The 24,217-nt window shown below is 36.0% G+C and overlaps 1 protein-coding gene and 1 long non-coding RNA gene across 5 annotated transcripts; both read right to left on the reverse strand.

The window, feature by feature from the left end:
* Positions 1-482: 482 nt before the first annotated feature.
* LOC113358292 (protein XRI1-like) lies at positions 483-3,568 on the reverse strand. 2 transcript variants are annotated; one of them, XM_026601818.1, is made up of 9 exons: positions 3,290-3,568; positions 2,466-2,521; positions 2,244-2,366; positions 2,006-2,145; positions 1,696-1,759; positions 1,495-1,594; positions 1,370-1,410; positions 1,202-1,282; positions 483-1,085 (listed from the first exon to the last, which is right to left on the reverse strand). In XM_026601818.1, exons 1-9 carry the CDS (start codon positions 3,310-3,312, stop codon positions 808-810), a joined length of 906 nt encoding a protein of 301 aa, XP_026457603.1. In that variant the 5' UTR covers positions 3,313-3,568; the 3' UTR covers positions 483-807. The 2 variants fall into 2 exon arrangements, with proteins under 2 accessions (XP_026457603.1, XP_026457602.1); XM_026601817.1 differs by having other exon boundaries at positions 1,495-1,597; positions 3,290-3,567.
* A 994-nt stretch (positions 3,569-4,562) lies between these two features.
* Positions 4,563-8,660, reverse strand: LOC113358293. Of its 3 annotated transcripts, none has more exons than XR_003364439.1 (3): positions 6,571-8,660; positions 5,606-6,481; positions 4,563-5,212 (listed from the first exon to the last, which is right to left on the reverse strand). It is a non-coding gene; the product is annotated as an uncharacterized LOC113358293 (long non-coding RNA). The 3 variants fall into 3 exon arrangements; XR_003364440.1 differs by having other exon boundaries at positions 4,563-5,788; positions 5,914-6,481; positions 6,571-8,656; XR_003364438.1 differs by having other exon boundaries at positions 4,563-6,481; positions 6,571-8,656.
* Between the last annotated feature and the right edge of the window lie 15,557 nt (positions 8,661-24,217).

The following is a 24,217-nucleotide window of genomic DNA, read 5'->3' on the forward strand; positions in this document are numbered from 1 at the left end:
GACTCTGAAAATAGTCATTTTTCACCCTAGACTCCCTAGAGAGTTTAGAATGATCCAAGTGAATCTTTACAATTTGAAAGATTGGAACAACACGGTTTGTCAATACGTTTCAGAGAATGTTGATTCTTAAAGGTCCAACATGAATGTCAATGGCTGAGGTTCCATGGACACTGTAGAAAGATGAGTTCTATGTGTTTTGCTGAAGAAGGAAAGAACTACAATACAAAACTATAGGCACAATAATCTGTGCAACACTTGACAATTCAGTCATAAGCAAATGTTCAAACAGCTTGGAATACTTGATTTCTATGAGCAATGAAGGTAAGAAGATCAGTACACATGAGCATATATGCCACTTCGAATAAAAATACCTCATGTAGTTCTAGTGATACTAACAAATATTAAGTGTAGCTACGATTGAGCAAAAGTACACAGATATTCTTTTATGGAAAAATTAGGAAGACAAATGTATCCTCCTAGAGTAAACAAGGAATAAGAACATCGGATATCTTCAAATATAAATAATGCTCCAAAGATACAAGGTGGTAAAGTTACCTACATTCACATTAAAGATATGAGCAGAGGGACTACAAAAAGTCAATGAGGCCAAAAAAGAGCAGCATAGGAGGATCTCTGAGACATCAAGATCCTCATTTCAAGCTTGCAATGAGGTCATACTATATATAAAACATGACTGTATGCATCAAGTTTTAAATGAATCCCGAAAAAAAGCCTCCATCATAAAACCAAGATATTAACTATAGAAACCACACAAAATTTAAGAATGTCGGAGAGAGAGATTTATCATCAACCTTTGGTTCTCATGATTGTTATGCTGCCTTTCCCTCCTTCAGTATGTATCTTAGTTTTGACAACGACAGGCTTTCCTGAAAAAGCTGAAGTAGGATATGGAGGAGACAGTTCTTCATCCTTGCCATGCTTTGATTTTTGGGGTGGAGTTAGAATCTTCTTGTTTATATCCTTCAATGTTACATCTCCATGAACTCCACAGGGTTTAATGAGCGCAAATGGATAAACAACAGAGGAAGTCACCTTTGTGGGAGTTAGCATGAGAGATTTCCTACCTAAAAGCATACGTAACATTCAATTGCCCGAGTTTTTGTTGAAATGGCACTCAACTTTCAGTGTCTTTGATTAAAAAGTGAAATCTGTAGAACAAAGAGAGATCATGAATACACACCTTTAAAAACCTTTTGTGGTGGCGGAGTTGGACATTGTTGCACCATGTCAGATTGTGTTTCAGGTGGGAGGTTGCAATACTCTGGATTTAAGACAAGTAAAATTGGTATAATTTTATCCAAAGAAGAGTATATAGGAACAGATTACAAGTACCATATGTTTCACACACCTGAAACATCAATTTGGTCACCGCCAACCCCAGAAAAGTTCCTGCATGACAATGCATGAATAGAGTCAGTTTCAGGTGACAAACCAGTAAAATGTGTAGCTAAATTGAGTTGCATAGATGCTTACGTGTCCTCAGAACCGAAATGCATTGAGCCGTCATTGAAGCAATTGGAGAGCCACATGTCAGACGACTGATCCAAGCTCTCATTGCAGGACACAGATCTATCTTCTGTTGTGTAGAATGCAGTATTAAATTAAAACTGAGCAAGAACCTAGAATAGCTTATTAGTCAATTGAAAAGAAACTAATTTAGAGAAAGAAACAAACCTGAATATCCTGAATCCCACGTTACTTTTTCATGTACAGCTTCTAGCGTTGTCTCCTGTCTATCCTGAGTATAAAAAATGAAAGAAGTCCAAAGCATAAGAACAAAAATCAAAGAGGCGTTTAGTCAGAGTAATCAATTCGAAGTATCATCACATTAATAGCTGTATAAGCAACCATTATGCATTTAACTTCCTTTGATGGAATGTGCAAAGAAATAACTTATAGAAGATGGAATGCTTAAGCAAACAACACCATATCAATTAAAAAAAAAGAAGGGGTACTTTACGGTCTACTATCCGAAGTTACAGACCTTTGCTTTTATGAATTGTGACGGCGTTGGTTCATTGCAAAGGAAAGGGTCGTCTGGAGCATCAAATCGTAGCATTCGTCGTCTCTTTAATTGAGGATGATAATCTTCTCTATAATTCACCGCTTCTTTCTCCGTACTTCCTGAAATCCACTCCTTGAGGTAAGCATGTGCAATAATACAGTTCCAACTATGTTCCCAAAACAACATTGGTAGGTAAAAAGAGATAGGTTATACGCACTTCCACTATCTGAAGCACTGTAAGGCAAGTCTTCACATGCCTTAATTGGGGTTGAATCTTCAAACATGTAAGAAAATTCATCTTCATTCTGATCTACTCCATCCCATATGCAATTAGAAATGCCTGTTCCAAACAAAAATGAAAATAAATGCCAGTCATTAGCATTAGCCCTCCTCCGAGTGACTCTTACATACTACTATAAATGTGGCAACTGAACTGTACCAGGATTTGAATCCTTAGGGAGATAAAAATCGGCACCTTCCCATTCACACAGCTCACTAATACATTTCACAAAGATAAACAAGATAATGTGAGCAAATTGGTGGAGAAAACTATGCAACATGAAGACTAATAGATAAAACTAACTAAACCAGTAACTTGGTAACCAATTCATAAAAATTCAAGCTACTATTAGTTCTAATTCAACACACATTCAAGGGTATTGCAAGAATTTAACTTCTATTGCTATGCTAAACCTACAATGTACACTAGCACTTGATAATTTTTCAAAAGATAAGTACAATAGAAATACCTTTAGCAAACAATAATGTGACAACACATTTGAACTGAAATAACATTCACAATGATAACAACATAGTATAGAACGGTTGCTTGTAAATATACAAATAGAACATGTAAGGGGATGAGTAGATTATAAGTAGATCTAGCCTTGTCATAACATCCGTTACAAATACTAAACAAGTCTTATGACAAGCACAAGCATCAAATGTAAAATGCATACTCATTTGGATCTAAGAGCTTGTAACAGACATGGGTATTTCTTAACAATCATGAGTTTCCAAACAAAATACTCATTTACTGAATCCAGAAACTCAGTAACTGCATATACACATTTCTTCACAGAAATAAAAATAAAATAAAATAATAACAGTCAAATCAAGAAAACCCCATCTCTCACAACAAATATTTCCTCCAGAAAAGAAAAAATCCAACTCCAAAACCCTCCGCATAGGACAGATCACATAATCTGGGTCTAAAACAAACCCAATAACCAATCTGAAACAGACCCAAGTACTAAAACTCACTTATCATCATTAGGATAATCCATTGAGTATCTGCAACTACTGAACAAGGAAGAAGAAGAGGAAGATGACTACGAAGAAGAAGGTGAAAGAGAACAAGGAGTCCCGTCGAATTAATCTCTTAATAATACCATTAAAACTAGCCGTTGTTAAAATAATGGGGTTGGGTTGATAAATGTGCTGTAGAAGGAAGGAAAGGAACACCACGAAAATCACCCACTAATAACTATTTTTCTTCTTTTTATTGTTCAGACTTCAGAGAGAAGTCGTTCTTTATTCTTTTGTTTTTCTCTGCTACTTTCTCTCAAGGCTGTTAATGGAGGGTATCAATTTGCTTGGGGTGTACCAATTCCAAGACAAATGATGTTTTGTCTTATTAGCATTTGATACACCCCCAAGCAAAACCAGTCCCCCTATTAGCAATCCTGCTTTCTCTCTCACTGAAACTTCTTTTACTTCTTTATAGAGATGAGAGGGGAGAAGGAAGGGGTACTGTCCAAAAAGTCCGTTGTTTAAGGGATTATTTTTCTTAATCATCAATCTTTAGTTAACAAAATAAAAATAAACTAGATTTTGTGCCTTTCTCAAACTTGGTTCACCAGTTCAATTCAATCGATAACTATAAATACAATGCATCAATGCCTCTTTCTTTGAACCATATTTTGTATTTGGTAAAGCTCGGTTTCGCCTCGTCCCAGTCCCCATTTGATTTGATAAAGCTCGGCTTCGCCTCGCCCCAGTTCTCATTTGATTTGGTAAAGCTCGGCTTCGCCTAGCCCCAGTCCCGATATTATCTACCAAATAATCCAAGATTGAGTATATATCCTCCATGGGGTATATTTAAAAATTAAAGTAATTTTTTGTGTTGATTACGATGAGTAGTAACTCTTTGGTGTGATTCCAAAGCAGGGATAAATTAGTGAGAATTGGGGAAAAATATTAAAACTATCATCTAATTTGGAACACAAAAGAAACCCTAAAAAAGCAAGTAAATTGGAATGAAGGGAGTACTTAACAAAATTATGTGTTTTCCTGTAGCGGGTCTTTGGACCCCCCGTCGAGCATCATGAGATTCGTCCAATATTTGAGACATATTCAAAGTTTAAGCTCTCATATCTTAAATCCCAAGCTTAGGTTGATAAACAGATGTTCTTGTACACTTTGTCGTTGCAGCCGTCAAATAATAATCCATATTCTATCCGGTCTTGGACATAATTTTCAGTAACCCAATAACTAATGTTGTTAACATGATTTTCACATAATCTCCATGAACATACACGAAAAATTCATGTCTAGTTTCATAAAAATCAAGAAAAAGAACATGGCATCCATAGTTGTTCCGAAAAGGAAAATCCAAGCAAGCTGGAGATGTCCAATAAATTTTTAAATTCACTCAATTTTGATTTTTCAATTTTTTTTGTTCACCCGTACATGTTACAAATTTTATCACGAATCAGATGAGTCCAAAACAGTGGTAAACTAAACTGCAGTATAAAAACCAGATTACTCTTTGGCTGCTCTCGAAGACTTGTATAAACACCAAGACAGTTGGCGTTAATGACTACCTCTGTGCTTGTGTTCCTGCACATACCACCATAATACAACCGGGGCGATACAACTTAACTTGTTAAAATCTGCATTGGCAAACTCTGTTCGGATAATTATCAAGGATGCTGCTGCTACTCGATTTTGAAACGAATAAGAATCACAATCACAGCATAAAAACAAATAATGTATGTTAATTTGTTAAAATGAGTACATGAGTTGTTGATGTGATAATCTACATACCAAAAGCAGCTTAATTATCTCAAAAATAGCCATACAAAAACATCATTAGATTATTCAGTCTGTCTTAAAAGAGAAATGATGGATAGGAAAGGAGTGAATACATACAAAGTTCTGCCCACAATTAGAATGTACAAATCGCTGCAATATCCGAAACCAAAATGTAAACATAACCTCGAATAGACTACCAATATAAAAATGTTAGTGAAATTAAGGGGGATTTATCTGCCTCTGTGTAAGATTAATTATGTGTATAATATCATATAGATATTAAAGAAAAAAGGAAAGGTGTATATATCAGACATGAAGTGGAATTTCAATCATATCATAAAACGTCAATAGATCGACATTAAATTCACCAAATAACTCACGTGCATAATGCATTTATCTGCTAAAACTACAATGGCATGCCCCTAGAACCTGGACTTTAGGATCAAAGAAAGTGCAACATCTAAGTTCAACACTATAGGCACTCATTTTCCACTTGAACGAATACAAAGATAGATAGGATAGGCAAAAGAGAAATGTATGTACCTGTGAAGCCAAGTATACCGATCATCTTTCTAAGAAGAAGTGGATTGGCGTTGATACTCCATAAAAGCCACTTTGTATCATTTCATTTAAGCGAGAAACTAAGAACTTAAATTACTAAACTGGAGTTAAGTTTCTTGAAAAGTCTTCCAGAATTTTTGTTGTTGGGATCGCGTTCATTATAACCTAAGATTGAAAAGGAGAAACTAAGTACGAGAAAAAGTAGTATAAAATACATTAGCTTAGTAGACAAATTTTTTTTTTATAGTAATTCAAGTTCATATTTAACTATTATTTTTCTGTAGCTCCACCTAAAGGAAAATCACGTGTACGATAACCAGTAGCAGACTCATGAGCATTGGTAGACTGCATGGATTATCCCTGCCTTCTGAGACATATTACCGTTCTCTGTTTTGTATGCCATAGGTGCACTTTGGGCACCGTCACAGATCTTTGCAACTTTCAGGAAACCAATAAAGAAAAATAGAGATTCTGAAGGTTAATTACGGTGATGGCACTAACTGTAACGAAAAGCACGCACCTGGACACCAACAGTTTCTCCTACAGTCGATGTACTTACTGGAACACTTTACTTCTTCTTGACAGCAGACTTGGTAACATTGGCTCATGTTGGGTCCTTTTTCTCAACTTCCTTGATGACACTAACAACAACTGTCTGCCTCATGTCCCTAACAACGAAACGTCCAAGAGGTGGGTACTGAGAGAAGGTCTCTACAACCATTGGCTTGGTTGGTGGTAATCTGTACTTGTGAATTTCTCCCATAATCTTTCAAATAGGTCTTCAACTAACAAACATGGGAGAGTTTTGGACAGTGTCAATCTGTTTTTCATCACCGATTACACCTGCATGTTAAAATCCTGCATGCATGCACACAACATCAAATTCAGCGCATAAGAAACTTTGCGATAACTATATTTGGCGAAAATTTATGCATAAAATGATTTACCTGGTACGTAGACTCCCTTTTTGCTAACTTTTTGAGAAGTGTTATCCGTCAATGTGGTGTAACTTCTGTGGAACAGTGGTCCAAAATTCGTTATTAGCAGCTACATCCATTTAAATATGTTAAAACTACAAAGATAAATTATTATCAAATAAAAAATTGATTTTCATAACCACCATAAACACCAAAGAAACCCTGCAGTTTGACATTAATGACAATGCAATCAATATCCTTCTAGTACAGTTCTCCAATAAGTCAAATTTTTGACTTTTTAAAAATTAAAATAATAGTGGTAAAGGCGTTGGTCTTGTTCTGTAATTCTTCTTCTAAAGAGTGGCGGTAATGGTGTTGGTCTTGGTCTGCGAAGACCAATGATGAATACAAAAGAAGTGGTACAAACGAACTCAAGATAGCTTCCCTGTAGAGTTTGATGCAGATATCAGAGCGGCTAACATTTCCAGGCTCCCATGTAAGTTAGGAATTAACAACTGGGCACATAATTTCCATCAGGAGAGTGAATCACTGTATTAGAAGTACCCGTATTGCACCTTTAATTCCACTGGAATCTTTTTTGCAAAAACACCAAAAAAAGTAGCTTCAGGTTCTGTGGGCAGATCGTATGAGTTAAATACTCTATTCTGGTTTTCCATATCCCAAGAACTGTTAAGCACACACCAGACTCATAGTATCACAGTAACACATGCATTTAAATAAATTCACATGATAAAAATCGTTGAAACAATATGCAACAAAATCTTCCAATTGTACCCGTTTGATCGAAAAGAAAATCTAGTAATTGTACCCAGAAATTGAATTATGTCCTTTCAAAATTTGTTCTCTCAATCAAACAGTCAATAAAATCTTGCAAAAGGAAATCCAAGTGAACCAACTTAAACTCAATAGCATTTGAATTACATATAACATAAATTATAAAGAAACCAAAACGTAAATAGAATCTTCTATGACTCCATTCCTATCTGTCTTTCATCAGATTCAACAATTCGAGCATTACAGCAACGTTCTACCCATAAGTTGAAAGAGTTTTACCCCCATTTAGGATGCACAATAATTGCTACGATATCCGAAACCAAAATGAAAACATAATTAATCTCAGTCAGACTTCTACCAATTTAAAAGCTTTATCTCAATAATGAATGTTAGTAAAATAGAGGGAGCTTTATCTGTGTATATCTCTAAAGTAGATAGAATCAAATGCTAACTCAAAACAAAATACCACCTAATAAATTGAAAGATTTGACGAAACAGAACCAAAGAGAAATCACATGTTTAGTAATATCATAGGACATAAAGATGGCAAAACCCCAAACATTAGGTTCACCCATCACTAAAGAAACATTACGTCTGCAATCAAAGTCCTAATATAAACGTCTTCCAACAAAATCAATAACATCAATCAAAAAACAAAGCTAATATAAGAGAAAAGGTGCTCATACCTATTGGAGTTATTGATTTCACTAAAAACAACATTCATTAAAAATTAAAAAGATAAAGTCAATACATAAAACTAAAAACGCAATCCAAAGAGGATAAAACAGAGGGTGAACGAAAACCTAATACTATCTGCTTACTTTTGAATGTCCAAAACAAAACCATATGATAAGGATTTGAATGTCCAAAACAAAACCATATGATAAGGGTGTAAATCTTTTGGTCGTTTAAGAAAAAAAAAAAAAAAAAAAAAAAAAAAAAAAACCTCCTGCAGGGCAGAGAGGAATACCTGTAAATCAAATCCGCAAAAAAATAACATCATCAATAATTGGAAGAAAAAAAATGTAAAATTAGGTCTATGAAACAAATAAAATTGTAACCTTGATTATTTTTGATTTATAATCAATTCCATATAATCACACCAAAAAATAGAAAATCAAAAGCATGCTCAGATTATATTAGGATGAAAGGAGTTAGCAGTGGAGATCGCAGGAGTTAATTAGGTTTACGCGAGATCGAATATATTCGGATGATATAGATGTGTAGATGGTGGAGAAGAGGTGGAGGCGGAGCTAGATCAAATAATGGAAGAGAGGCTTTGTTTAGATTTTTTATTCTCCTTCGAGGAAATATGGTTTGGTTTTTTGGTTTTATGCTTTGTTGGCGAAATTTGTGTGGGATTCCTCTTTTTTCTCTTCTTTGAGGAAAAATGAAACGGAGCAATTCTGTAAGAGGGTGAGGGTCACCGTTGAACGTGGAGCCTTAAGAGTTTAGGATTTTAATGGAATTAGATAAATAAATTATTTCATTTTTCATAAGTAGTATTTACTTGCCAAATCTCGCCCACTATATTCCGGCCGATGCATTTATCTAGGGTGTTCTTTTATACACCCTTTAAAAAACCCGGTTAAATTGGGGTCTATGCCACTTAATTGAGGCCTATGAAAATTTTGTTTCCACCTCAACTAATGATGGGGGTGTTTAAAAATTATTTGAAATTACCAAATAAGCCCTACTCTAAAATACTAATATTGTTGTAGGGGTTTAGCCCATGGATGTGCGGCCAATATAGTAGCTAGGGCCTTATTCCTATTGCATATAAAGGACTATATCTATGTAACATATACTTCCTCTAATGAATAGAATCTCCTTCTCTGCTTGCCTCTTTATCTTTTCCATCCACTACAAAACGTTATCAGCACGAGCTCTTCCCTGCGGCAATGGATTTTGATTTTTTTTCTTTTGGGTTGCTATCAAATACACTGCGTTGGAATCAATGGAATCGTCATCCTCAAATAGATAAGTTGAATCTATTTTGTCCTATTATTTTTTTCTTTTCTTTCCTCTAAAATCAAATCACAAGGAATTGATTTGATTTTTTTTTAAATCTGTTTTACACTGTATTAATTGATTAGAAAAAAAAAATATATACTCTATGTCATGATCTACATTTTTTTTCCATAATCTTCTATGTCCAAATCAGTAATGCAAAAATTGTTTTCAATCTGTTTTGATTTGATGGAAACAGATCTGCTTTGGCATATTCAATAAAAATTGATTTGATGGAACTTTGTAGTGAATCTATCATCTGTCTTATACCATATTCCAATCAAGTGATTACATTTTTTAATTTAATACAAAAACCAGGGTTTTTCATAAAACTCACATCAATTGTATACACATGTATATGATTTTAACATGATCACTTCATGAAATTCATGTAAACAACAGCAAAAATCAAAAAAAAAATCGCTCACCTGGTCGGCGCCGGCCGGAAACTGGCTGGACAGTGGCGACGACGGTCGGCGGCGATCGGCTCCGGCGGAAAACTCTCCTTCCCTGGCGTGAAGGTGATGAAGAGCTGGTCGTGGGAAAAAAAAAGGATTAATCCCTTTTATATCAATTTTATTTCCAAAACCTAATTTTCTAAGGATTTCCTTATTGGGCCCGACCCGCGAATCCTAACCGACCACGGACTCGTCGTCCAAACCAGCGGTTCAACACCAATTTATGCTCATAAAACGACGCTCCAATCATGACATTAAAGCCTTCATAAAGTCGTTGTTTTCTCATGCTCTCTAAATCCGGTAACGTCTCAACTTACGACTAAGTTCAATTACTGGTATTATTATTTATGGCCGGAAAATCACCATTTAATGCTGACTGAGGAACACAGCATTCCTCAGTAAGCAGGGGACTTAATGTAGATGGTGGATTTTCGACAAAGGCTAAATTCGTAAACTCATAATTATACGAAGCTCTGATTCAGCAATCAGACGTGAGTATCGAGACACGAGCCTCTCATCGAATTCTCAACGGAGAGTACCTTCTCTCAGAGTACATGTAGATATGTAGTCTCACGACTGGACAACGACATATCTCATGAATATTAAATACTTTCAGTGATTATTTCTATATAGTATCACGATATGGACGGCTCCTAGACAGCTTGCTCTGCTAGTATAGAGCGATAACGTCTTCAGGAACAAACAACGAGTTTACCCTGACTATATAAAGGATATGACTTACCGACAAGCTCATATTGGGATAATTAATGCTCCTAGACAGCTTGCTCTGCTAGTATAAAGCCACAAAGTTAATTATTCCTAATTGCTCCTATTCCATGGTCGAATCCACGACTGGTCCCATGGAATGGCAATAAACAATTGTTCTGATTCTATGATCGAATCCAAAGCTTGATCTCATAGAATAACAATAACTATATTATCTCATTACTCCGATTTCATGATCGAATCCACAACTGGTCTCATAAATGGCAATAGATAAACCTTAATTACTCTGATTCTATGGTCGAATCTACGATCCCATGGAATGGTAATGCTCAATTTATTATTCTGAATTCGTAGTCGAATCCTCAGCTGATCCTATGAATTAATAATAAACATCTTATTACTCAGTTTTGTGAATTATTCTCCACTGAATTCCACAATTAGTAATAAATAATCAACAACCGGGCGTCTGAGCTACCTCTAAGTAAGCCCCGATTCAAATGGTGAAAGTGTATTCAACAACGATACACTAACAGTCACCGCACGAACAAGTATTTCAAAATACAACGAAACGATGAACCTGTGCAAAATAGGGAAGAAAATAATAAATAATTAAAAATATTGACCTGGGTGCTGGGAGCAGGGACACATGACCGACCGACCGTGTCTTGGTCAATCCCACGCCAGTTTTATATTTTTAATGCATTTTTATTATTTTCCATGATTTGATGAAAATTCTCTCATTTTATCAAATCTCCTTCGTCTCAAGGAAACTCCTCGGTTTCATGGTACTTCCATAAATCCATAATAAATAATATAAAATTAAGGAAAGGAGTGTGGGGTATGACCATTGGCCAACAAGCATGCCTTGGTCCCAACCATCCCCACACCCCACGGTTCCTTAATATTTTATTATTTTTATTATTATTTCTCTAATTTCATGAAAAAACTCCTTGATTTCATGGTATTTTGCAAAAATCATCAAATAATAATAATAAAATAAAATAAATTTTGAAAACTTGTGGGACCGAGCCTTGGCCGGCCGACCATGCCTAGCCGGTCCCACACGCCCCTTTTTTATTATTTTATTATTAGTTTTCCTTAAATTCATCAAATTCCTTGATTTCATGGTATTTCTCTCAAATTAGGAAAAATTCCCTCAAATCATCAAAATACCTTAAAATATTAAAAAATTAGGGAAACTCGTGGGATCGGGCCCAAGCCGGCCAGCCATGCCTTCCACGGTCCCACACACCCTTGTTTTATTATTTTAATATTTTTTGCTTCCCTGAACTCATGAAAACTCCTTCAATTCATTGAAACTCCCTAAATTCATCAAATTTCTCAAAATTCATGAATTTCTCATAAAATCATCAAAATATTATAAAATTAAGGAAAAGGCACCATGGGACCTGGTCACGACCGGCCGACCATTCCTTGACCACGACGGTCCCACGCCTCCTCATTCCTTATTTTATAATTATTTTTCATCATCTCATGGTGTTTTCCTCAGTTTCGTCGAAACCCTAATTTTGGCATATTTTCTCGAATGGATGCTCAATTGCACGCCAGAAAATATCAAAATTCTCAGGACTGAGACGCGAACGCCTTGGGGACACGAGCAGGCTATCTTGACCGACCAAGATTGGATCTTTGGCTCACGGAAGCCGGTCCCATCAATTTTCACAGTTTTGACCTAATTTGCAAAATTGCTCGTATTATGTCCAAAACTCTCCCAAACACTTTGGATTTTCATGAAGTGATCGTCAGGCGGTCACAGGACAACCCAGGTCCGGTTTCATGACTCCATGGTCGGTCCCTCTCCTTGTCATAATTAATTAGGTTTTCTCACCTAAGGCCCAGACGAGCATTTTTGAATAAATGATTAAGCCAGCATTTAATCATTCTTCCACCAACAAATCGTCAACTCTTCAGAAGTTCTTCTTATTTGCTCACGTGAGCATATGGACACTACATGGTTGATCCACGGTCCCATGTAGTCGCTCCCTCCTTCATCCCATGGTTAAAATTCTGACGAACCGTGAATTGTTCATCAATTGATCAAATTAGGGTTTCTGAATCCAAGGATCATCATTCCAGATTCCAACCTTAATAATTTTACGACGACCTCATGGTCATTAATCTTATTAATTATGCTTGGTTCAACAACCAGTACTTTAATTAATATTTTTGGTACGCTGCCAATAATCCATCAGATGAGCAACACATGCTCAGACGATCAAATATTCAACATTTTATCACATGAGCAGCATTTGCTCAGATGAGGAATATTTGCTCAAACCAAGGAATATTGGTTCAACAATTGATATTCAACGATCCATCGAATGAGCAATACTTGCTCACTTCATCGTAAGAACTATACCTCTGTCTCATGACATGTTCAATTCATGAGTTTCAGAACATCATGTTCAACTCAACGACTACATGGACTCATCGTCCCATCAAACCACAAAGTCATCAATTAACTAACAAACCACGAGACGTCAATCGTGTCACTTGGGGGGATATCACTTAGGGTTTTGGTCTGGCGGTCTACGGCACGTGTGTTCAAACACACGATATAATGTGAGCAAGTCGTGCAATCAGTTGAAGGAATTCACGAGGTAGTGGGTAGAAAATCGACCAATTCTCCACACGTTGAGCAACTGGTTTCAAACACGATCTCCACTTCCCCACTCCTTGATTCCATCAACTGTCACACTTCATGGAATCATGGTGTCTACAATTCCAGCAATATAAATAAGTCTCCGAATCATGATTGAATCGACATCAACAGTATCATCAATCTCACATCTCATCGACAACACGAGATCATCAACTCATCAATTGAGCAACTACTCTCAATTGAGAAATTTCAATCATTCAGAGCTTATCATATTCAGAATTCACACACCCACAATCTTTGATTACCATTGATTCCACACATTTCCCAGCTTCCCTCCTACAGATCAACCCATCCTCTCTTGTGACCGAATTTACTCTGGAACGGTCATTGTCTTGATTTAGGCCGGAGTACTAAAGATTGATCTCTCGAATCTAAAGCACCCCCTTTGCAGCGGTGCATCTGTGTGAGGTTTAACATTTCGCTCGGTTCGAGGAGTCTCCTCCGTACGGTCGTCTCCTCAATTCCTTAAAAACCAGCAAATCTTTTTTCCCCATCTACAACAATCAAGCGAATCTTAGATAATTTTTTGTTCATTATAATATGACAATCAAACTTTACATACCAACGCTTGGTGGGTTCAACCGAGCTATGCTCTAACAATTTCCCCCTTTGTCAATTTTAGTGAGAAAACTCTTAATACATATGGATAAACAAATTACAAGAATTCATTTTACATACGCTTGATTCCAAGTTTCAACAACGCAATAACCTGCATATATTCAATCAATAAATGACGTTGTTGACATTTGAATAACAAAGCTAATACTCCCCCTAAAGGTAAGATAGGTAGATTTTCAATCCGAACATCTTTGTTATTCCCCTTTTTGTAGTCCAAATAACTATAACAACAATATGATATGTTTCTCCACCTTAGTCAATGCTTTACTCTTTTGTTAGATATAACGTTTAAGCACATTGTCCTTTCTTTAGTAATTGCAAATCACTGTTTACTCCATATATTTCTCCCCCTTTTTATCTCAAAATGACAAAGGTTCGAGCAAATACAGGTCAAACCGAAAGGATCTTACAAATCTAAAAGACTTGTACATAATCTATAAGAGTTAAGCACGAAGGTTTCATATACCACTTTAGATAACCAATATTAAAACCGAAACTACAACTAATTTAGTTTTAATATGTTATCAAGGAAAACCATGGCCCGAAGCAATTTTCCCTAATAGTTTACCAAATCGACTATGAAACTTAATTCTCTTGTTAAACCGGTTGCGCATGTACAACCGCTTGTTTCAATAAGACCAAAATAAAGATCAGAATTAACTTTATTTCTCTCATCAGGTTCTAATTACTCAGACAATAAACTTAGAACTTTATCTTTAAACAAGACGCGCACTAGGTTAGTTGACTAGTATTTCTTGTCAAGGCATTCGATTAGACTTGAATAACCGAATCCTTCAATTTGATAAGTCTAACTAAGATCAGAGTTAACTTAGTTTCTCTTATCCGGAATCGAATTGGACTAAACAAATGATCTCGTATTTTGTTAAGCCATAAACCATACATACAAACCAAAATAAATTGACCTGCACAATTATTTTCTTAACCGGAAGCAATTGAAACAAACATAGGCATTATAGCACCACAGTTGCACCGAAATATCGTTGGCAAAAATACTTGATACCAAACAATAAAGAAGATATCAAACAATAAGTCAAATGAATTGATACAGTTTTTCTTAACCGGAAACAATTGAATCACACACACACATCCATATACATCATAATGGAATATATCAATTGTACCGAAATTTTGTTATGCAAAAGCAAAATATATGCAATATAAGCAGGCTTTTCTTAAACAAGAAAACGATTAACTAACAAATTCGTTACGTCAGATTCTGCATCCTCTTCTCCCCATAAAGATATATCATTAAGCGCAAGTTCAAGTTAGAACGCTCTCTCAGTATGTTGTCATCCTCTCGCAAGAACAAAAGAACAACAACAAGAGCAACCTTTACCAGAGAAAGGTTGAATCGGTTTTAACTAATGCGTGCCAATAAAAAAAGTTGAAAACCCGAAACACATATGTTTTATGCTAAACACAACTCATGTAAACACAAATTGATTCAACATATTGTGACTTTTCACATATGAGTTTTAATCGGAACAACTTATAATCCTTTGGTAAAGTCTACCAACATGGGCTAGAACTTAATCTCGCTAAATCAAAAAGCCACACAAACCATAAGGGTTCATAACATATGAGATCGAATATTAAGGTTAAGAAAATCGAAATCTGACATCTCATAAACCGAAAATACATAGCAAAAATATAGACATTCAAGCACATGCTATGTAATCAGAAATTATCACAAGAAAAATTATAAAATAATAATTTTATTCATAAATATTAATAGTTTTATTCAAAAATAGACCTTATACAACAATTGAAATAAATCAAAAACTGATGTCTATTTTTTTGGATATTAAATCCCTTCATGATGTTGAGATCTCTTACGTTTGATAGGGATAATTCTCCGAATTCCTTGAAGAGATCCTTGATTGAAGAATAATTCCTCAACCTTGTGGAAATTAGGTTCTTCTTCGTTTACTCTTTTTGAAAATAAATTTTGTTGCTTGAGGAGTTGAGCTTGAACGAGTAAAGATTTTTCAAGAGTACGCTTCAACATCAATACCTTTAATTTAGTTTCTGCACAAGTTCGTGCCATCTTGTGAAACTCCTTTTCGTAATCAATCACAGAGTATGAGCGATTCACATTATTTCAAGAGGTGGTTTCGTTCCCATTGAAATTATAGAGCCCGAAAAGATCATAGGCCATCTTTTCAGCACACCTTTCCGAAACCGTTGCAGAAAGTTTTTGATGGTAATTTGTATTGTACATAATTCTTTGTTCCAAAGGAATAGACAAGAATTTTTCTCTTTTGAGTGAGAGAGATTACCGAAACTTTATATACCAATAGTTTCCAAAAACTTGGTCATTGATTATTGAAATCAAATATTCTCCCTTAATATGAAAAACCGAAATTTTTCAATATTAATATTTTAAGAAAGTGCCTTTCTGTGAATATTTTTCATATATCTCGCAAGTTTTAGACTATTGTGCAATATACACTTAACTTATCAAACAAATGTTTGAGCACTTCATGAGTTAGTGTATTTAGCCAAGATACTAAGTATCTGGTTGTGACAGATTATTCTCTTCAAGAGTAGAGAATTTTCCTTTATCTGTTCTCTTAAGGATCTTACTCCTTTTGGTGGACAAACCAAACTTATCATAGAAATGACTATCATCAAGATATTTAGGTATTACCTCATGTGTTGATGGACTGGAGAGTTTCTTATACTCCTTTTTGTTTAGTTCAATAGTCTTCTTTAATATCCACTTCCATGAGTTTCTAGTCTTCAGATCTTCTTTCTTCCTGTGATGAACATCTCTTACAGAATTCCTTGATCTAGGAATATCAGTCTTATGTATGATTTTCTTTGACAAAGATCTCATGTTGCATCCTTGACCAGAAGTGGATTTTTTAGAGTTTGAACAAGATAATCGTTGACAATGTCTTACAATATGACCTTTGATTCCACAATGCAAACATCGTATGTGATGATGCTTACGATGATGTGGAAGACTTTGATGTGAGTAGTTCATCTTGGGATTCTCAGAGCATACCAATGCCTTTACTTTCTTTCGAGAACATTCAATATCATTCTTCTTTCTTTTTGAAGGAAAGATCAAACCAGAATTTTGGGTTTATCCGGGGAGGATGTAGCCAACTGATTTCCGACATTAACGAACGCATTTCATCTTTTATCCTATTGACATGTTCTGAAACTGTCTTTATCTCAGAATCATATACTCCCTCCATTTCCAAAAGACAGTCCGGTTTGACTTTGTCAAGATATTAAGGAGACTATGGTAGTTTACATTCCCACCCTTAATTACTTGCCTAATTTATTTCAATAAATATGTTAGTATTAAAAACTACCAAAAATTGTATTGGGATTATAAATAGAAAATAAAAAAAAGGAAACTAAAACATATCGATTTATAGAAACAATATCAATAAAGACTATATACTTATGGAGTATAGCCTTAATAAAGAATTTAATTTGGAACCATACATATATTGTCTTCAAAAGGATATAGTTTTTCCTTAATTATACAGATTTCATTAATATTCTAGATTGGGTCTCATTAAAATAAAAATTATGAATATAAAAAATTTAAGGGTATGTTAGAGAGTTCATTGGAAAAATATGACTATAAACAGAAGCTGGACACATTTTTGAAACATACCAAAATGGAATAGAGGACGGTCTTTCAGAAACAGAGGGAGTAAGATTTTTAAGGCATTGTGTTCATCTGCGGTTGTTTTTCTTAAGATCTCGGTCCTGTTTTCTTGATCAATACTTTTCTTTAGATTTTCTTCTAGAAATTGAATCTTTGAAGAGGATACGATCTTGAGAGAGTCTAGATCAGCTTTAAGAGTAGTTAGATCAAGGTCGATTTATCATTTTCAGCTTTCATATGACATAAGTCTTCAAGAAGCTTTCCTTCTCTTTTCAGTGCAAAAGTGAGTTCGGTTGCACACGAAAGGAATTATTTACTTAATTCATTTAGATGATATGTTTTTATATTCACATAATCAATATCTTCTTTATCATTATGAAAATATTTCTCAGAGTCTGAACCATTGATTGTGAATACAAGGATTAACTTAACTTCTTCTTGAGAACATAACGACATATTTTCAGAAGAGTAAGTAAAACTTGTGGAAGAAGCCTTTTCTAAACGTCTGATAAGATTAAACCCATATAGAGTTTTACCCAAATATTGTGATACGTTAATTGAGTCTATTTTTGGCTTCGCCTTACCTTTACGCGGACTCATTTCTTATAGGTTGGATCGCACCAAACACAGATTGTTAGATCTTTTCGTGTTTGCATGCTCTGATACCAATTGAAAAGGCGGGGGTACCCAAATACACCACAATATTTAATTTATCCACCTATAAGTCCTCTTACCGAAAGTGATTGTCTATGGACAAAGTCGAGACAATACGATAAATCGGTATTCACACTTTGTTTTATCGTCTATGGATACGAGATCGAGACAATACAACAATCAAAGTGTGATTACTTAATAATAGGTTCGGACTTAACCAAACTCTATAGGATCACTATCAAGTAAAGCGGAGTTAACGTTTGTGTAATTTACTTTAAATTATAATAACAATAATTATAATTGCGGAAAGTAAAAGTAAATGACACAGCAAGATTTTGTTAGCGAGGAAACCGCAAAGGCAGAAAAATCCCGGGACCTAGTCCAGAATTGAATACTCTCAGAATTAAGCCAATATACCAAATCTAAAACCAACTTCGTATAGTTGAGACCAAGCAACTAACCCTAGTTCACTTTTTTCCCTCAGTATCCATGCGCTTCCGAATTTCAATAAGTGCACACAGTGGAACAATTCCTTTGGATCGTATTCCAAACAGTAAAGGAACAACAAATCTGTTTGGTAACAACTTTATCGATTCTTTAATATAAGATATCTCAAGTCATATGCAAAGGCTCTTCCGTTTAATCTAATAACTCCTTTGCCTGGTTAGATCAATCTGGTCTCTATTACCTAAGTAATAAGATTCGGATTTGTAACAATCAAAATAGATCTTGAAAGAACTATTATGATTTACCGATCTCACGCAACTAATCAATCGAATAAATACAATATTAGTTGGATCCCATCAGATCAAGGTTTGTGCAACATAAAGATATGAAAATTCAATAAGAAATCTTTTTCGTCTTCAAATATTCTTTAATCTTCAATTAACCTGCACGACACCACTTGATTCTCTTGTGATCAATCATGCACATAACGGAGTCTGTTAACAATGGATTATTACAAGATGTCTTTAGATCTACAAACAGTTCTAAAGATCCCGTCGACACTTCGATCTAGTTTGAGTGAATCTTATATCAGAAGAAAAGATTCTCAAGAATAAACAAACTAGGTGCAATCAAAGTTCAACAACTGTTAGTCAATCAAATCAAATCAAAAACTAATAACACTGCAATTATCTAGTTTCCCCATCAACGGTATTCATAGAGCTTCTTGATCCCACAGAAGTCTTTAATCGATCGGTCGTAAGAGATTTCGCCTAATTAGGGTACTTTCCTCTCTGGATAGACGGCTCCACCAGAAACAACAAAAAGATGAAGTTTTCCTGGCTCTTAGTATAGTTTTCTAGAAATGCAAACTTGGGTATTTATAGACCAAGGATGTTTGGACACCAAGGAATCTCCAAAAACGAAAGTATTCTGAAGATATGCAATAAATGACCATTCGGTTTTCATAATTCCAGGAAATGCTCTGTCCAATATTTTCTGAAATCTCTTAATAGAAAATCTCCAATTAGTAATGCACATTACTAATTCTTATTCTCTAGAGATATGCATTTAATTGCTGGTAATTAAAGCATATAAAACTAACAACCTTAATTAAAAGATTCTTAATTTATTTCAGACCAGGATTTTCTTGAGTAATAAGGAATATCTTTGAACAATAAAATATTTGAGTTACTGATCGTGTTTAAAGTATGTTGACATCTTTTCTTTGTAAATCCTCTTTCATATTTACAATTTTGGAATCGATTATACCACACTGCCAAACAAGTTTAGAATTGGTTCATATGTATTCCAAGACAACTATGGTTTCACGGTTCTACAAATCACATGGATCGGTTATACCTTAATATCGAACACTTGTGATCGGTCACACAAGTTACCAAGACCGGTTACATCAGTTACCAGGATCAATTACATCAATTACCAGGACTGGTTACCATATACACATGGTACTGCTTGTGATCGGTCACACCAGTCACTAGGATCGGCTACACCAATTACTAAGACTGGTTACACCAATTACAAGGATCGATTACACATCTCTTTTGTGATCGGTCACACCAATTACAAATATCGATCGTACCATCTCAGGTGATTACTTAGGATCGGTTACACTAATCAATACTAGTCATACCAAATCATAAGTCAGACATTGTGATTAGTTATACCAAGATACATAACAAACTTACGATTGGTTCTACCATCTCACACATATTGGTAATCCAAAGATATGCAATGAATAGCAATACCAATAAGCCTAGCGATGTCCCTTTCGATTCATAAAACAAGTTCATGAATGTACTTCCTTTAAACAAATATAAAACATTATTTCCTAGGTGTTGATGGTGGTTTTTAGTTCAGGGGTAAACTTGTAAAACCCTGTAATTGATGCACTGTCATCCTGGAAAGGAACAAAAGCGTTCAGACTTGCTTACTTACACATGTATTGAGCAATTCAACATATTTATGAAATTTATCCAGAATGGTGCATGTAGCAACAATCCCAAATATTCTGTGAATTTTATTTTTCAACAACATTATTCACTAATGCATTGTGCGCCTAGTATTTTCCTATGCTATGTTCCACAGCTAAACTCTCTCTATATTGGCATGACATGACGATTAATGTTCACTCGCAGCGGAGTAGCATGAATCTCCCGAAGTGTCAGTATTGAGATCTGCATGAAAGTACTCACACAGGATGCATCACCCTCTGACAAAGGGATTTTTGTGTTGACACACTTTTATTTAAAAGTTAGCTCGATCGACGCGTTCAAATTCTTTAAGGAAAATCTAGACTGTCCATATCAGTCTCAAAAATGATTACGGCCACACAATTTGGCCACGCAATTCAACAAGCCAAGCATACTCCTGGAAGAATTAGGCAATCATCACGATGACCGCCGGCGGGTCCCACTAGCATCCCGACCGAGCGGATTCCATCTAGTACATCCGCAGCGCTTCGAATGATTAACCCTAATGTGGGTGATCGCGTTATTGGCAAAACAATCTCAAACAAACTAAGACCGGGAAAAATGGTCTCAAACCCATCGCATCCGTCCAACTTAGCCGACCTAGTTGGACGGCTTAGATCGCATCTCGAACGATCAAAGAGGTGTCAATGTGTTCACCGGCGGCCTAATTTTCTTCCTAGTCGATTGACTTGCTCATGACAAGCAATGACGCATCAAACCATTTGATCGAACTAGGGCGGACGCGGCTGCTTTGAAACCCTAATTTGTGTTTGCGGTAGTATGTTACTGTCGCAAATCGATGATGATCGCCCATCTTCGCCAGCTAAATTGAATGGCTTAGATCTACTTTTAGATGGCCTAAGAGATGTCAGTGTGCACACCGACGTCCCGTCTTTGCATGTGGCCGATTGTCCTTCTCAAACTAGCGCCCAGCGCTTTCATTCAATCATCCAAACTAGGGTTGGCCACACGGCTTCCAAACCCTAATTTGGATCAACAACAGCAAATAGCTGCCGCAAACCATCTCGTCCATCCAACTTCGCTAGCTTGGTCGGACGGTTTAGATCAGATATTATATAACCGATAGGGCAACGCTGTGATCACCGGCCACCCCCCTTCCATGAGGAGCAATCGGCCAAGCTACAACTAGCCCATGTGATCCTCAAATGATCGCCCAATGAAGGTCCTTCGTGCTGCTTCAACATCAGTCATTAACTGCCGCAAATCGTCTCGGCCACTCAACTTGGATAGAAGATTTGAGCGATCCATATCTAATTTAGATCAATCGGTAGGATTTTAGAATGGCTACCATCCGTCACTCGCCTACGTGGAGCGATCGACCAAGCAATAGCTCGTCCCTAGAGCTACCAAACGATCGCCCAAAAGTGTCTGGTCACACTCTTCTTTTTAAGAGATCGACTCGCGACTAATTTAGACAGGCTCTAAAACAATGATGCTCCATGCACATCGATTGTTTTAAGCTTCTTGCTTAAAAGCGATGCTTTACGTGTATTGAATACGATATTTTATGAATATCGGATTCACAAATAACTTAGTTATTTAACCTAAGAAGCATTATATGCTGCTTTTAGTGGAAAGTCTCACGACTTGACCCATTTACTCGAGACATCAAACATGTCACAAACTGGGGGATGCTCACTGGGGTATTGGTCTGGTGGTTTAAAGCGTGCGACGTGCAACGCGCCCATTACGAGAAAGTGTCAGGAAAGTACAGACGGTTAACGATAATGAGAGTAGTGGGTGAAAGTGTGACCAACCTTCTTACATTATAGAAACATGGTGATCACCACTTTTTGCACAACTCAACTTCTCCACTACTTAACCGCCTTCCTACGAGATCAGGGGTGCGCTCAATGACTTGTATAAATGGGTTCTCAACCTATCTTTGAAAGTACAAGTGTTATCAACACAAGTATCCGGAAACCATACAAGTCATAAAACAGCCACACCTTCATAATTCAACATTCTGATCTCAAACACCTTCTTCGCTTCCCTCCCTAAGATCAACCCTTCTCCTTCACTTTGCGACCGAATTGAATCTGGAACGACCATTTCTTTGTTTAGGCCAGAGTCTTACAGATTGATCTCTCGAATCTAAAAGTACTCCCGTGCAGTGCATTTGTTTAGGGTTTGAATTCGTTTCTCATCAACACCCAAATTTACCAAAAAAAAAAAACAGAATCAGTTTTTACCCCAAAATACTAGGATGAAATTACCCATTCACATAATCACAACAGCATTCATAAGATTATAGTGATGTCATATCTACGAAGTTCAAAAGATAAGCGTAATACTTCGTAGTCTAATTCATTAATACTATGACCATATGATCATGTCTCACGACTAAAGTAAAATATTAATTCACAACTTCACGGTTATGTTTTCAATATAGCACGACATGAAAGATACGTTAGGAATGAAACAGTTCAAGTCAATATTACTAACCTCAAGAGGAAGGATGATGTCGTCGTTGTAGCTCGTTACTTCTTCACGTTCTTCAGGTCTTCGAGTAATACTTGTATGTTTAAATATTCTTAGACTTTCTAGTCTATCCTATTCGAAGTTGTTTCTAGTATATAATCAAGCGACTCTTAGATGAGTTTTGATTCACTAAAATATGACAACCAAACTTGACATATCAACGCTTGGTGGGTTCAACCAAACTATCCTCTAACACTTTAAACTTCGGTAACCAATGTATCAACTGAGATTTGAGTTCAATATAATCATCTAAGTTGATGCAACGCTTTTGTTGATCAAACGATGGAGATGTTAGATCCTTGAGCGTCCTTCTTGGAGGATGCCCCTGAGGTGGTGGAGCTGCACCGTTCATCATATTTGATATAGACGGTTCCTGTTGTGGTTGTTGATGCTCTTGTAACACCGTTCCTTTTCGAGTTTGAATTCCGTGTTAGATAATTGTTGGTATTTTGGAAGGTTCCAGAAAATTATGGAACATACTAGAAATCCTTAGTGTAGAGAAGACAAGGTTTCCTAGTTTAGGTTGATTTCCATATTTAGATAGGTTACCTAATTAACAATAGGTTTCCTAGTTGGTGACGAGGTGTCGAACTCGCAAAAATAAATTCCTTACTTCTCTTACACTATCTAGTAGTACAATGACAAGCAGGTTCGTTCCTAAGGGAGAGTTGAGTCTAAGTTGCCAATTCAATTCCTGAATAAGAATAACGCAAATATGAGGATGAATGATCAAGGATTCTTTCTCGGTCACAAAACAAGAATCTTATCAATATAGCTATGTTTCTGCAAGGTACCCATTACTAACAACCCTAGAATATTTAGTACGCTCAAACACTCCGCAATCTCTTAATTCACCGGACACGAAAGCGCTCGACTACCGGATTCTACTCATCAAGTTTCCTAGAGGTATGCTTTCTAGGTGTGACTTCAAGAAATGCATTAAGTTCCGTGAGATAGGCTATTCCTAGTGACAAATACAAAAGATCGATTCATCTACTAGTGTCATTCAATACATACGAATATTTAACAAAGTCCCATCATCAATATTCATATATTGCTACTTGTATCAAGAGTCTCTAGACAATTACGGGTCGAAGACGTCTCAACTAGCATTAGAATTATCCATAAACCAATTTAATTT

Source organism: Papaver somniferum, chromosome 3, assembly GCF_003573695.1.
Source record: "Papaver somniferum cultivar HN1 chromosome 3, ASM357369v1, whole genome shotgun sequence".
NCBI lineage: Eukaryota > Viridiplantae > Streptophyta > Magnoliopsida > Ranunculales > Papaveraceae > Papaver > Papaver somniferum.

Bases quoted from the DNA above. Each gene is read 5' to 3' on its own strand.
- LOC113358292 (XM_026601817.1), bottom strand. From the start codon at position 3,312: ATGGATTATCCTAATGATGATAA. The intron at 2,522-3,289 runs GTGAGTTTTAGT...GAAATGTATTAG, and splicing joins GATTATCCTAATGATGATAA to TGAGCTGTGTGAATGGGAAG. The intron at 1,283-1,369 runs GTGTGTGAAACA...TCTTAAATCCAG, and splicing joins TGACCAAATTGATGTTTCAG to AGTATTGCAACCTCCCACCT.